Source organism: Saccostrea cucullata, unplaced genomic scaffold (assembly GCF_032062105.1).
Source record: "Saccostrea cucullata isolate Sc308-1 unplaced genomic scaffold, CSIRO_AGI_Scuc_v1 ctg2436, whole genome shotgun sequence".
NCBI lineage: Eukaryota > Metazoa > Mollusca > Bivalvia > Ostreida > Ostreidae > Saccostrea > Saccostrea cuccullata.
This window is the reverse complement of record NW_026922588.1, coordinates 75230-90660: the sequence shown is the minus strand read 5'-3', so window position 1 is coordinate 90660 and position 15431 is coordinate 75230. Positions and strand designations below refer to the sequence as shown.

General features: G+C 34.4%; 1 protein-coding gene across 2 annotated transcripts in view; it reads right to left on the bottom strand.

Moving 5' to 3' along the window:
• Nucleotides 1-11929, bottom strand: part of LOC134261999 (uncharacterized) — a 113908-nt gene extending 101979 nt beyond the window's left edge. The window contains exons 1-3 of one of the 2 annotated variants that reach the window (XM_062744380.1): nucleotides 11904-11929; nucleotides 4474-4663; nucleotides 4255-4362 (exon numbers count right to left, since the gene is read on the bottom strand). In XM_062744380.1, coding sequence (XP_062600364.1) covers nucleotides 4255-4362; nucleotides 4474-4660 — 295 coding nt within the window. In that variant the 5' untranslated portion in view covers nucleotides 4661-4663; nucleotides 11904-11929. The remainder of the gene's footprint in view (nucleotides 1-4254; nucleotides 4363-4473; nucleotides 4664-11903) is intronic. The other variant, XM_062744383.1, reaches the window with a different exon arrangement.
• Nucleotides 11930-15431: the final 3502 nt, after the last annotated feature.

Genomic DNA, 15431 nt, shown 5'->3' with positions numbered 1-15431 from the left:
TCACCCAACGGACAGAGATACATGTAGCTTTTAAAGCTTTAAAGTAGAGCAAGTTTTCACCGGCATCAGTTTTGTGCATCAATACTTGCAAAATAATTTAATATTTCAGCAATCTAATAATTGTTTGAAAAAGGTCTGTAGCAAGGGCTTTTAATGTGTGTGTGTGTTGGGGGGTGGGGGCTCCGACAAAATAAAAAAAACAAATCTGCGTACAAAGGTGTGCGACACGTGAACCATCAGATCTCCATTTTTCCAATGATAAATTTCTTCCGTATAAATCCAGAACAGGTGTCAAGTCCCAGCCAATATGTGTTACACGTGTAAAAATAACCCGATTTTTTTAAACATGTTAAAACTGACTAAACTAAAGATCGCTAATCGGAGATAAAATTTCACATTTTTGCTTTGAGACTACGATCAGTTATAAGTGGCAGATAATTTTAGAATAAGTGAACAAACCTTACATGAATATTCCCTACACCTAGAAAGTTTCTTAATTGATATTCAGTTAGAAAAAAACACGCATATGGTCCACGTATTGCAGTCCTTTTTTAAAGGACAGCAACTTGTTTAATAAGCACATCGGGTCTTTAATTCTTTTACGGAGGAATCAATTCAAATTATCATAATATAATGGGAAACAAAATCCGATTGCTTTGTTTCATTCTGTTTAATATTTAGAACTTGTTTCAATGTCCCAAACCAATTAAAATAAATTATTTTATTCATAAGTTGAGTTAATGAATCCCAATGATTTCGAAGTGATAAAAACCACAGAGTCAAAAGTATGTCTAAAGTAAATTTAGTAAGATTGTATACTCTTTTACGTCCCGCTCCAGAATATTTCACTGATATGGAGACGTCACCATTGCCGGTGAAGGGCTGCAAATTTAGGCCTATGCTTGGCGCTCAGGGCTTTTGAGCAGGGAGGGATCTTTATCGTGCCACACCTGCTGTGACACGGGGCCTCGGTTTATACGGTCTCATCCGAAGGACCGCCCCATTTAGTCACCTTTTAAGACAAGCAAGGGGGTACTGAGGACCTATTCTAACCCGGATCCCCATGGGGTAAATTTATCATGTGAAGAAGTATGCGAGACACTTTGCTGTTCATTTTGATTTATCATGTTTTTGATTTACTAAATTCTGCAAAGCAATGATTGCATGTGTAGAGCCATGTAAATTATGGACGATCACAAACACATTTCCATGCATCACTAAAAAATCCTGCAGACTTTTTTTTTAGTTCTCAGTTTGTTAAAAAATCTTAAGACGGATCCACCAAGCTTTAAATTTAATAGTTTCTCGACATTCTAACAACAGATGGTTGAAACAATATGTGGCATAATAAGTCCACACAGTCCACAATCTCCTGGTTGGGTACAATGGCTCTCTCAGTGTTCCATTGATGATAACTATCTGATTGTTAACAATCAACAATATGTTGGAAATTGGTACTTTTACAATAGATAGTAATACGGAAACATTTTTAAAGTCGACGAATTGTTCTTACCTCTATCGTTAGACATGCAGCCTCTACAGAAAAGGAGATACAAAACCACAAGAACAGTCAGGGCAACGATGAATGTGGTAACAACTCCAGCAATAATTGTTGCGGTATCATCATCAGGATATGTAGTGTTTTGTGACACTGACCTAAAATATAACTTGATTAAGGTGAAAGTGATTTTTTTTGTTAGTCTGAGGTAATTGTAGCCATTATATCCCCCCTTTTTTTCTCTGCGATAACTTTTGGAAAGTTAGAGTTAGCGGAGCTGATTGTTTAATAACTCAACCGGAATGTTAATTAGGCAGATCGATAGGTCAGGAGCTAAGGAGGCCTAATATGCATACGAATCTCATGCACATCTGTCTCTGTGTCTGAAGCCAAGGAGGCCAAATATGCATGTAAATCCCGTGCGGCTGCCATTGTGTTTGACGTCCGTGGCCGAGGACTATCGAAATTGGCATATGAGCCCTCGTTTAATTAAATTCTTTGTCTTCATTTTTAAAATCTACAATTTTATTTCACAATGAAATGGAAATATAAGGCTTCGCCCATTTTGCATAAATTATCCCTTGTGTCCAACTATCGTTAATGCCCTGCCATACAATACTAACTACACAGTGATTCCTTAAAAAGTACATATATATGTACACTAAACAAAATTACTAACGCACCGATTACTATTTCTTTGATTATTTAAAATTTGAACGCAACAAAATCTTAGCATATTATTTTAATAATTCATTATAATACTGAAAATAAAACATGATTTGTTGCAAACGTATTGAACAATTGAGTTGAGAACAGTTTACGAAACATTGGTACCCCCTATTATATGATATTTACACTTCAACATCTGGAATGGCCTCCATTTGCTCGGATAACAGTCACCATCTTTGTCTCATGGAATTGATGTAATTATGTAGGATATGGATATAACGAAAAGTAAAACAATACAAAATAAGAGCAAACACGGACCTCTGAAACATCAGAGGTGGAATCAGGTGCCATAGAGGAGTAAGCATCCCCTGCTGACCGGTCACACCCGTCGTGTGCTCCTTGTCATGATCAGGAAATAACGGAAAAATCCGTCGTCAATTCAGTGTATAAATAATGGACTAACAATTAGTATGAAAAACATCAGTCAGCATTTGACTCAATGATAAAGACATCTTTGTTGAACATTATTCCACTCTTTCAAAATGTTCCTTTGTAGTTGTGCAAGGTTTTGTTGAGCAGAAAGTCGTCAAATTCGCCTACCCACCTAGTCCCACAAATTTTCAATCGGATTAACATCTGGACTACACGGCGGCCATTCTTATACTCTGATTTTGATCCTCTGCAGCATTTCTCTTGTCGTTCTTGCAGTATGACACTGCGCATTGTCCTGCATGAAGACCATCCCGCGATTTGCCCATACATGTGGTATTACACAAGACCGCAGGATGAGATCCTGGTTTTCTCTAAGCATTCAAATTTTGATTTACGGTTATGGTCTAAGTCTTTGTGTGTAAAGAAATTCCTGCCCAGATCATCACAGAACCTCAACCAAACTAGCCCTTTTCTTTAACACAAGGTGCACTGTACCTATTGCCTCTCCTGCGATAACTCTTATTCTTCCATCTAAACGCCGTAAATTGAACCTCTTCTCATCGGTAAATAAGACATTTGCTAAATCAGCACGACTAAATCTCAAATATCATATTGCCCACTGCAGGCGGATCTGTCGATGTCTTTAAGTCAATTCAACACCAAGAAATGGCCGTCTTGTCCGCAAACCAACCTCACTAAGCCGATTTCTCACTGTTTGCGCACAGATGTTGCGTTGATGATTACCAATAGACATCGCTGATGTTGCAACGGCTGTGGTGCCTCTGTCTCTCAAATCAGATAATGCCATGTGTCTGTCTTGTTCCCTAGTAGTTATCCAGCATTTTGGAATTCTTGCTGGGTCCCCCACACTTAAATCCGGTTTGCACGAATTTCGGGTACAACCTTGCAATTGGCTATCTAGACAGACATTTTTGTCATGAAATAAGCTTGCTGCATTATGTTTTAGCCAATATCATTGGCAATCGTTAAATTATTTACATTTTAACCTGCATTTTTTCCTTTAAAGGAACACTTTGCAGAGACCATGCCAACTGCCCTGCCACGCTCTTCTGCGGCCATACACCGCATACCCCGTCGGCTTTTTTTGAGTTTTAATGAATGCATGCATTAATAATAAGAACACAAAAAAGATAAAGATTTATTCTACAAAAAAGCGTGAGCACGATATTTAAGCATTTCTAAGGAACAGATACGCGTCAGTCAACATTGCATGCATTTATCCGTTTGGGCATTTAAAAGTGTTTAGGGGTATGAAATCTTAATTTTTTAGGTGGTGGGTTAGCAATTTTGTCCAGTGTATATGCTCGGCGTTATAATGTTTAATAAATCCATATAAATGGCGTTATACTGTTTAATAAATCAATAAAAATATAAAAAAATGAATAAAGATAGATAGATAAAAAAATAACAGCAGAAATGAAAAAAGGTATACAGTCGGAAAAAAAATAAAAATGTCCCTTACATTGAATTGTTTGGACAGTTTGCATTTGCCAGATAGCACCCTTTCTGTGGATTAATTTCTAAGCAGGTGGGATCTGAAATATTGATTCGATGGAATATTAATCAATGCGATTATCATATTGGTTCTTAATCTTTTTTAATTTATATTTCATACAAAAAAAAGTAATGATTACATTTGTACACTTCATTTGTATTGTAGGGATCTTTTGGACAACCACTGAGAAATGTTGAGCAGTTTAGAGCGTCCAGATGTCCAGTGGATACAGCATAAGGACACAAATCTTTAATTTAGATAAATCATATCTATGTTAATTGTTACATGAACAGCAGTAGAATAAAAATACAAATTACAATATTGTTTAATTATATTCAAAAAGAAAAGGCTGACTTACTTGCTCCATATCTGCCAATACTCCCTTGAAGACAAAATTCCACAAGTGAAGATCTGTCATCATTAGGTACACACTGGTACAGGTTCCTTCCTAGTGTATCATTAGGACACTGTAACCTTATGCCATTACCCAGCCACGAACTGGCGTTTGTAGGACATGACGTCACTGGTTTTAACTCCACGTTCATTTCCTCAATAATCTTTTTTATTAATCTTGATCAATCATTTAATTGAAATCACCTAGGAAATAAAAAAGAAAAAAAAGTAATTTGGTTTTTATAAACTGTTTTATTAAGATTAAGGACAGACTTTCCTATGAAAAATCCCACTTTCAGATAACATATACTTATGCCTAGGTCACATTTCCCGGCCGGTAGCCGTAGACCGGTGGTAATCGATAGTAATCCGTGGTGTTAACGATGCCCCAACATCGGTCCACATCGGCCCAGTAGTCCTTAAAGTATCGGTCACATTATCCAGCGATGTGCATACGATGGGCAACCAATGCATTTTATGAGAAAAATGGCGTGGTTGCCGGTCGGATTTACAATGGTTCAGCGATGCATTGCTAAGCATAAAACGATGTTCCAGGATAATCGGCCGATGTATATTACATCCCTCATACATTGGTGAACATCGTTCGTACACCGGTTGACTACGGGCCAATGTTTGGTCGAACATCGACCAATGATCGGTCGTTATCTGTTGAACACCACTCAACCCCCGATGACCTCATATTCAACGGATATTGGACGATGCTCGGCCATACATCGGCCAATCCTTGTAAGATGTGTTAATGATGGGTTGCCGATGAGGAGCGATGTGAGGCATCGTTGGAGACATCGCTGAATTTTAACTACGAATTATTTCCTACCGATGACCCCACCGATTCGCAAAATAGACTCAGTCACCGTCCGATCACTAGTGGTGCCCGGGCGGCAACTACGCCATTTCCATCAAAAAACGCATCGGTTTCTCATCGTATACCCCATCGTTGGATAATGTAACTTATACTTTACTGAATAATGTCCTTTCCAAAATAGCTAAAACCTTATTGTAACGAAACACATGCATGGAGGATCACTTTTCAAAAACCATTTCCCGAAAAATTCCCCTCCCACTCAATTTTACACATTCTTCGAAAAAAAAATTCACGTAAATTGTTTAAATATCTAGAGATATAAAACAAAATGGGAATAACAATTGAAAGATGATTTGTTAATCATTCCTAGCTTTACTGATAAATGAAGTGTTAAAAAACGAATATCTTCCGATGCATACAAAAAGCGTAAAATTGCCATACTAAATGTTACAATCTGTTGATGCAAAATAACCTTACCGAACATACACTGTATGTGATAATTAACTTGAATGTTCAGAATTTGGAGTAATTTCGATTGCATGATACAAAAAAATATTTATCTTTGTTTCAATGTCTTGCCTTCATTGTCGTGTATTAAATGGTTTATAAACATATTTGATTTATCATACATATAATATAAGCCTAAGCTATCATATTTAGTAATCTGCAATGGAATTCAATGGTTGAATATATCACTCATCGTGGGAATTCTTTTCAAGCACCTTTAGATTTCTCTCATTTTTCTCAATTTTTTACGTCACATCACATCTCAAAGTTTTAAATTGCATCTTTTTGCTAAAGTGCGCATCGAAGCATACAGAAAATGATACCTTTTAATAGGACGACTGGTTGCATTAGTATATAATTGAAAACACACACACACACACACACACACAGAGAAACTTTTGCACATATGATACTGCAAGGCAGCGGTATGTCTGTTTTATGCTTAAAGAAAAAAATGTCAAAAAGATAAATCAACAGTTCAAATTTTACTTTACTATAAATATTTCTGTAACAATGCCGTAAAAAGAAATGTGCGAAATGTTTGCCCCATAATCATTAAAATCCACAGGTGTACCTTCACATACCCTAAACAAATAGGCAAACACAAAGGACAATTGTTTGCAGCCACTCTAACTAAAAAAAAGTAAGTCTGGGTTAGAAAATAAATACAATTGAGAAATTCTTAATGAATCGAAACATGTACAGTGTACATGTATGACATGCGTGGTGCTGTCTCTTTCTTATTCTTCTCTCTCTCTCTCTCTCTCTCTCTCTCTCTCTCTCGTGGATTATCTTTGTTTAAATTAAAATGTGGAAAGTAGCAAAGTAAAATTATGCTGATATTTAAAAAAAAATATTCTTTGTAAGAATTGCATGGCAAATAAATCAACCGAAAAAAAGAGTTGTTTTTCTATCTTTTAGATATCTAAAAACGTGGCCTATTATAGCATCCACAAGTCAAATTTTAAATTTAGTATTTACCACTTGTGTTATATATCAAATCAAAGCTTATAAAAAATTGTTTAAGAAAAATATCATTTCGAAATTTTCTGGTCAAGCATTGTTACTAAAAATAGATTGCAAAATGTAAAGGTATTGTTCTAGTGTGTGACCACTTTTCTGAAAAAATACCTAGTAGCATTGAGGTCAAAACTTAAGGTAATGTATTCAAAATATAATCTCTCTCTTCTTATTTCCTTTGCCCAGAATCAGAGTTATTAAAGTTCAATTGCATCAAACACCTAGATTGACTTGAATCATTAGATAGTGAGAGTCTTCTTTCAGTGTAATTAATTGGGTCACATGGGACACGCAACGTTACGTTGACGTTATGCTTACAAAAAGACGTCAACAAATCCAATCAATAAAAATGATCACAAATTAATTTAAAACAAGATTTGTTTGTGAAACACTATGCGCCCGGCAACGACAAAATAAAAAAAAACTTTTTGGCACATATGTCACAGTCAAGGTCACAAGGCAATTGACCTGGGTGTCATTTGAGAGAACATGATTAGTAAAATATGGATACCAAAAATGAAGTCTCTATTTCTTGTGGTTCAAAAGTTATTGCAAAGGTTAACTAAAAACGAAAAATTTATTTTTAACATACAGGTCACAGTCAAGGTCACTGGGTTTTTTCATTAATTACTAGAAATTTGAAGACTGTCTTTATCCTTTTGTAAAATTAATCTTTGTGTTGGGCACAATGCTTGCAATTACTAAATTCAGTGGCGGATTAAAGGGGGTCGCATCCGCCCCCTAAAATTGTCAAAGTTAGCGTAAATCATAGTTTCGTCCAGAAAATGTAAAAATGTCTATTTGGTTAACCTCAATTTTTCCTACAAAATCTCTAGAATTCAGCTTAAACCAGACCCCTGCCGATTATGGGCGCCCCCTCTAACTTTAATTCCTGGATCCGCGCTTGGGATTTATAGAGAGTTGGAGTGATATCCACTTATCATATAAGGAAACTAAAAATCATGAATTTTTGTTATAAATTATTAAAAACAAAAAATTGTATTTTAAATTCTTCATACGAATACATTTGATACGATGCGGAGAATTGGTAATGAACTAGTATTAACTGGGAGCGTGATGTAAATCTTAAATTATTCCGATATGTAAGTGGAGACTTATATTCTGAATGACTAAAAAAACTAGAAGAATATCAGTCATAGATATGACAGCAGCATATGATAAAATCTGAAAAGAAAAAGGAGGGGGGAATTTAATTTAAAATTCATTTGAACGACATTTAGTTAAACATGTAGATCTTTCCTAATGTGTGTTAAAGGTTGTCCGATTTTTTTTTGTGCTCTCTCTCTCTCTTTCTCTCTCTCTGGTGTAAAACATTTGATTTGCCCCGCTTTTGCGAAAGCGATCGAGGTTTCTTTAAATCTTATTCGTCTGTCTGTTTGTCAGTAAGACTGTAAATCTGTTCGTATGTCACAAAAATTCAACCTTGGTCATCTCTTTAGAATTAGAACAGAGAAGAAATAGAATTTTATATTAGTCATGTGTTTAAACTGTGACAAGACCTTTTTAAATACACTACAAGAAACCTATATATTGTCGCAAGCGTCAAAAATCGGCCGCAAACCCAATTTTAAAAATTGTTCCTTTGATATAGTAATAAGAAACTGAAATTTGCGTGATCTGTTTTTAAAATTTCTTACTTTAATCTATTAAAATATCCTCGTGACATAAAACACATGCATGCGACATTGCCGATTTTCGTCATGCATAATGCATATACAATAAACTGTATTTGTATAAGCAAACTGTCCATAGACTTCTGCGTATCTGCACTCAGTTTGATACTTGTAAACGAACTCCGGTAGAAGTTTAATGCTAAAGTAGTTTTCGCAACAAATATAAAATATGTGGGGCTCCTCGCTCTCTCTTAGAGAATGTTAACACCCCACCCACCCAACTCCCCTTAAATCCACCACTACATTTCTTCTCTTTCAAGTCTCTGTCATGTTAGAGTTTGTCAATCAGGATTGGATGAATCATTTACACCCATTATTATAAAATTTTGATTTTATGATTATTGTGCTTTTTGTTAAACATTTAAAATAGCTTTTTTAAAATATTCTATATACTATAAATAACATTTTTATTTAAATTGTTCTAAGTCTGCAGAAACGCACGGCGACTTCAAACTTTCATATCGAGTAACCGACCGCCTCCTGGCGGCCCCTAATAATTTTTTACCTCATGACCTTGATCTTGAAGTTCGAAATGCTTTTCAAAAACTTGAACCTTGGTCATAACTTTTGAATGAGAAAAGATACAAAGTCACAAGCCACGGTTTGGCGTCCGCTTACTAGTATGTGATAGGATTGTACATTTTAGTCGTGGTTCGTGACGATGGAAAATACACTGTATAGAGCTTTCACATTTCATATGTATATTATCATTTCTAAATACACTATGGATATTGACCTTGTGACCTTGAACCTTGACGTTTGACATACTTTTCAAAAATGCAATTTCCCCCTTATAACTTCTGATTGAGAAGAGATAATGCTTTCATATTTAACATGTTCATTGATATGATTTTTGACCCCCTTGATCTGGACCTATATGTTTGACCTAATTTTCAAAAAATCAACTTTAGTTATAACTTTTGAATGACATATTACAGGGCGTTCATTTTGGAACAATATGCCATAAATAACGTAATATTACCCACATAGAGACAAACAGCCGGTAAAACAAATTAAAAATTTTGTCTATACACGTACATGTATAGCACATCGGTACATGCAGCACTTTCATCCCCATGTACATGTATGTTCACTAAATTAGATGTCAATGTCTAAGACATTTGATATATACTTTAAATTTTTTTTCATCACGTAAATGAAATTTTTCATAAGTGAATTTTTCAATCCTGTTTTAATAACCAAAAAGTACAATCTGAAAAGAGTCAGAAATGAAAATTTTAAAATGTCAGAAATGAAAACTAAAACATGTCGGCCATGAAAAGTTGAAACATCGAAAAAATTTCCAATCGGCAATCCTCGGCTGACTCCGCTAGGCTCCATTCAAACCTCCGAGGTGCAATGTATGAGCCGCCATAGATGCTCTCAGTGAAAAATACCAGAAATGCAGCTGGGGGACCACAATTTTGATTTCTTGTTTAAATTTTAGACCTCTTTGATGCGTCAGTAATATTATTTTGCCTATTTGATTTTTACTATTCATCCGTCTACCCATCCATATGTTCATATTCTACATAGGCGTCGAAACCGGGGGGGGGGGGTATAGGGGTTTTAATCCCCCCTTTTTTTCAAAGATAGATATTTTGAATTTATTTACATTCCTATTAATTAAAAAATCAGAAGGCTATATATTTTTCCTTACACTAGGTACTTATTTTCTTACATTTTTATTTTATTTCTTACTCATGATTATAATTTTTTATTGCATCAAAATTATAACGTCAATTTTACTTTATAGAAGTTTTCTTTTTCAGTCCTAATCATCTTTCCTTGTATATTATATTTTTGACATGTTTAGTTAGTATTTTTCTTAGATGAAAAATTATTATATTTAAAATTACCCCTTCGGGTACCCCATAAAAAAGACATCGAGAGTTATCCCCCTCTGAATATTTCTATAGTTACAGTAAACAAACTCCATTACAAAACAATATCCAGGGATCGTGGAAGGCGTGAAAATGACGTCAAATATCATTCACGCTGGCTATATGTTGTGTTGTTATTTGAAAGATCGCTTCTTAGCGCCGATGTAAGGAAAATAAATCTACACAGTTTCTTAAAGAGGAGAAGATTCTCTTTCGATCTATTATTGTAACACATATGCAACCGGTTCGTCAAACGGGTGAAAAAACTCTCCGAAAAAATACTTACATTTGACTATCCATAATCATAGCAATATACGAATCTGGCTAGTCGTGTTTGGTATCATTATATTCAGAATAATCAGCTGTATCTACCATTGTACAGAGAAATCTGAATATATCCTCTGTTGTCCTATAAACAGCGGAAAAAAAGAATGCGGTTTTTCCGACGCGCTAAAATCGTGACGTTTAATTTCAGAACATGCTTGAATATTTGATAGGAATTAAAACGAAATACAGCGATAAAAAATTATAAAATCATAATTTTTAGATTGTTTAACAATTTATCTTTACAGTTCAATTAGATTTTTTTAAGTTAGAGACACGAAAACGTGTTAAATACGCTTTTTAAAACTGGTAGTTTTGTATACTGTCACATAGCGTAATAAATAACGTTAAATGACTTGTGGATGCTACCTATTAGTTGATTGCTATGCTTATGACTGTTGTTATATTACCAAAGGCATTCCGCAATCAATAAGGATTTTTGCAATAAATGATATTCGATAAAAAAAAAATAAAAACTAAAACTCAGTTACTTACAATGCTAGCTGTTTTAGAACTTTGGTACTACCCTCTTTGTAGAATCTCAAAAGTACACTTTAAAGTTAAATAACAAGTTATTATATAATACATGTACATAATTGTTAATTAAGTTTCGTGTTTACCTCGTGATTAAGCAGAGTTTCTTTTATGACCGGTGCAGCAGTCTAATGTAAGCAAATCCGTAATAAAAACCATCGGACTTGATAACTAACAAAACATTCTTATTCTTTTGTGTTCCCAACACATATTATTATTGTAAAAAAAAAATGATTTCAGTCGATGACAAAGTTTCCATGCTTGCAATAATCATGTCTTCCAGTTTAATATCCATGTACATTACATTTATAACGCGCTGTACATGTACAATCGAGACACCCAAAATTGAAATTCAATTTATACGCCCGCCAAAATCTGTGTCTTACATGTACATCATAAAGATTCCTTAAAAGTGTGTTTTTTTTATATGTTTTGATCATTGAAATATATGTGCGTAAAAGTATAATTGTTTATGTTTTTCAAAACACGATTCTACTATAAACACAGAGGAGAATTTAATTAGAATTAATTCTTTTTTTACTTCCTGTCATACCTTCTAGATATCAACAACACAATTTTAAACTTATAGTAAATTAAACTACGTTACCTGTAATTACTTAATTTACCACGAAGCATTACATCCAACTCGAATCCGATCGAGCAGATACAACGAAGATAACCACCAATTCACTTTGAAATAATTAAGGCCTAACAGCAGTAATGATTGTGTTTTCTATAACAAACCCAAGGTAAATCTACTGTGGGTACAGATGAAAAGCTACCTTAGGTCATAACCATGAATATTCTAAATAATTATGTTTACAATTTAATCCAGAGCTGGAAAGCGAATGTAATATTTTCATGCGTTCTAGAGACACCAGTCATCTTTGCCTGATTTACCATTTGCTCTGTCTGTAGTATAGTGTATGGAGATAACAAACAGTTTTTTCAAGATCAAAAGTCCGTAAACAATACCAAACAGTAGCAGAGCAAACCGGAAAAGACATTCCGAAAAGTAAAATATTTCTATTGCTCGTATCGTGGTCATTAACGTGATATAATATACGAGTGATTAACACAAGTTGAAGGATCGAATAAAGTGCTGTTTATCAGTGGGTTGATATTTTTGGGTAATATTTTTCTCTATTATATGGAATATATTGCTACTTTTTAAAAATAAAAATAAATCGTCATTTTAATTAACGTTTACCTGTTCTGAGGATATCAGTCAAGATGTAGATGGTTTCAATGTTGAAATCCAACCCATTGTTAACTAGTTCTGAATGCTTTTACGGTCGCTTCTTTTCCTTTATAACGTTGCCATAGTTTTCTATTCAGCTTAGCACAAATATTGAAATGTGCAATTTTATGACAAGCCTACAGGTATTTTAGGGTTGAAGTATTTCTTGCACTTTTGCAGCCTAGGTCGGAGTTGTTTTTTAAAGACATTTAAATAGTTGTGCATGAACACAAGGACACTGTTTAGATCACGGGAGATTCAAGGGTGGGAAACTTTAATTTTTGTCCGGCTTTCCTTCTAGTGTTCTCTTTGTCTGAAATGTTAAGGCAGCACATGGATCAGAATTCGGCGAAATAACACTTTGCAAGTTTATTATTTAACCAAAATGTATCTAATTATAACAGGATTTAGAAATTTTGCGTGAGTGTTTTATTCGTTCTTGATAAAATTTTCATGAAATTTTCTCCGTCCTTTATGGAGTAAATGTAGCTGTCTCAATAATTTCCGAACAGCCCTCGTTCAAATAATTATTCAACAATTTCGGACGAAACTTTCCCAAAATTTTTACATTTGTTCATAACATCGAAAAAATGCATCAATTCCCGTAAATTCCCGTAAACCATACGATTCTAGCAGTACTTTCCGAAAACAAAAGACTAAGAGAGGAAAGGCTGATCTGCAAGTAAACACCCTCCCGGCTTTAATATTACGAAGAAATTGCAGAATTGTATCAGCCTACCTTATTCATACGCTTTATTCCCACAAGAATCACACATGATATTCATTCTAAATGCTTTTAAACTCCGATTTCTTTTGTTTGTTTACATCAATACTCGTTACTTTTCACTTTCACTGCCGTGCTACTGCATGATCAACAGTTATGACGTCACCGGTTTGGTATGTAACTCCTTTGATAACTACAGAGGCCCAGGAACGGCAAAATTCGGTTGAAATTATTCCTCTGCATATTTCGGTTCATGTTTACGATCTCAAATCAATCTTAGATATCGATTTTAACGTAGGTCGCGGGGTTGCTGACGTCATTAAAACTGGGTACGCAATTTATATGATTTGGGCGAATTTCTTGTGCACATCTGATTATGACGTCACGGTGAGAAAGGGAAAAATTCAGTACATTATCTATCTGTGACTTTCGTTGAAATTGATATTTTAGTGTAACATATTCATAGAACATACTGAAGTTATAAAAATAATGATGGCTTATTTTGATTCGTTTGACCATCAATGAAAGTGTTAGAAGCGTTTCATTACGTATCATCAATCGCATCTTCTCGGGTCTATTCTGAGAGCACATGTACTTGTTTCGGAAATAAATTTTAATCCTTGTATCATGTATGATTTTTAAATATTAAATACCGGTACATGTATTAAATGAGTATAATTTTAAAACAGGTTATCTAATATCTAACTCCGAATTAAACTCGATACCCCCTCCTCAGAAACGCACTCATTTTATTGTACACTTTCAGTGGAAATGCACTAAACAAACTGCATTGTCCTCTACGATAATTTACCTACACAACCATATATGGCATGCATGTCTTTGTTTTCATTTATTCCGTACACAGTGTCAAAACTTTGAAAGCCGAACTCAATTATGAAACGGTATGTGCTAATCTCAGACAAATCTATATAAAGGTTGATCACAAATTAAAAACTGCTTAGGAACCTCCGGGGTAATCGTAATGAAACATAAACTAAATTATATATATTATATATTCATTTTTTGAGGGGCATTGACCTCATGTAAATAACCACAGGCACGTAGGACATGACCCCGCAGCACTGTTAAGGCTTACTATGAGAAATCAACGGAAAATAAAAGTGCAAAAACAGGGGAATTTTTAAAATTGAATTAATTTCTATTCAGAAATTCTTTTATCACAGAACTCAAATACTTATGGAAATAGCATAGTATAAAATACTCTGTACTGTGTAGAGTTTGGTCCCATCGATGGACAGTCACGTGATGAACGCATAGCAGGTACACGGAATGTAGGTCAATAACAAATTTCAATATCGCAAGGGCATACCCTAATTGAAATTAAAAATTCAAGGCATTAATTGTATCTGTGTACTTTGTAGTTTCTGAAAAGTGCTGCTGCTTTGAATAGAATTCGCGTTTTAATACTTAAATAATTAAGTAAATAGGCCAATGTCGAAATATGTTAGAATTTTACCAAGTATTTTGTGTACTTATAAAATCACGGCCTCGATTTAAAGAAAGCAGCAGCACTTTTCAAGTTAAGGAATATTTAAAAAATGGTTCAGATCTATGAAGTGTATGCCCTTGCGAAAATACGATTTTATGAGGCACCTCGATGTAAAATATACGTAACCTGTACATAAAACACGACATAATTAATAAAATACATTCTCTTTGTAGTTAATTGACAATCGCACTAAACAAAGGCTATACATTGGTATTAATCGACTATTTAAAATCTGTAAATAATATTCCGTTTAATAATAAAACACATATTTCATTGATAAACAATTTCTCAATTTGCCTCTCACAGCACACGAAGTACGTCATTTTTACCAGTATGACGTCATGTTTACATGTTCATCGCGATGAGTGCTTAGTTTTTAACCAGCTACAAGGGATTTAAATAGCAACTTTTTTTAATGCATTGATAAGTTATAAGGTTGTTTATTATGCTAATACTGGTCAGTGTTGCAAATTATTTCATTTTCACGTATTATGAGAACAACATATATGTCATATTTTTGTGTGACTTCATAGTATACTTTTCCTGTATAAATTAGGCCCCGCCCCCTTATTCAAGCCTTAACAATGCTGCGGGCCCCTCTATCCTTTCCATTTTTTACTTCCTAACGCCTGGGGTGAGTAAACTTTTTCCATTTTTTTTT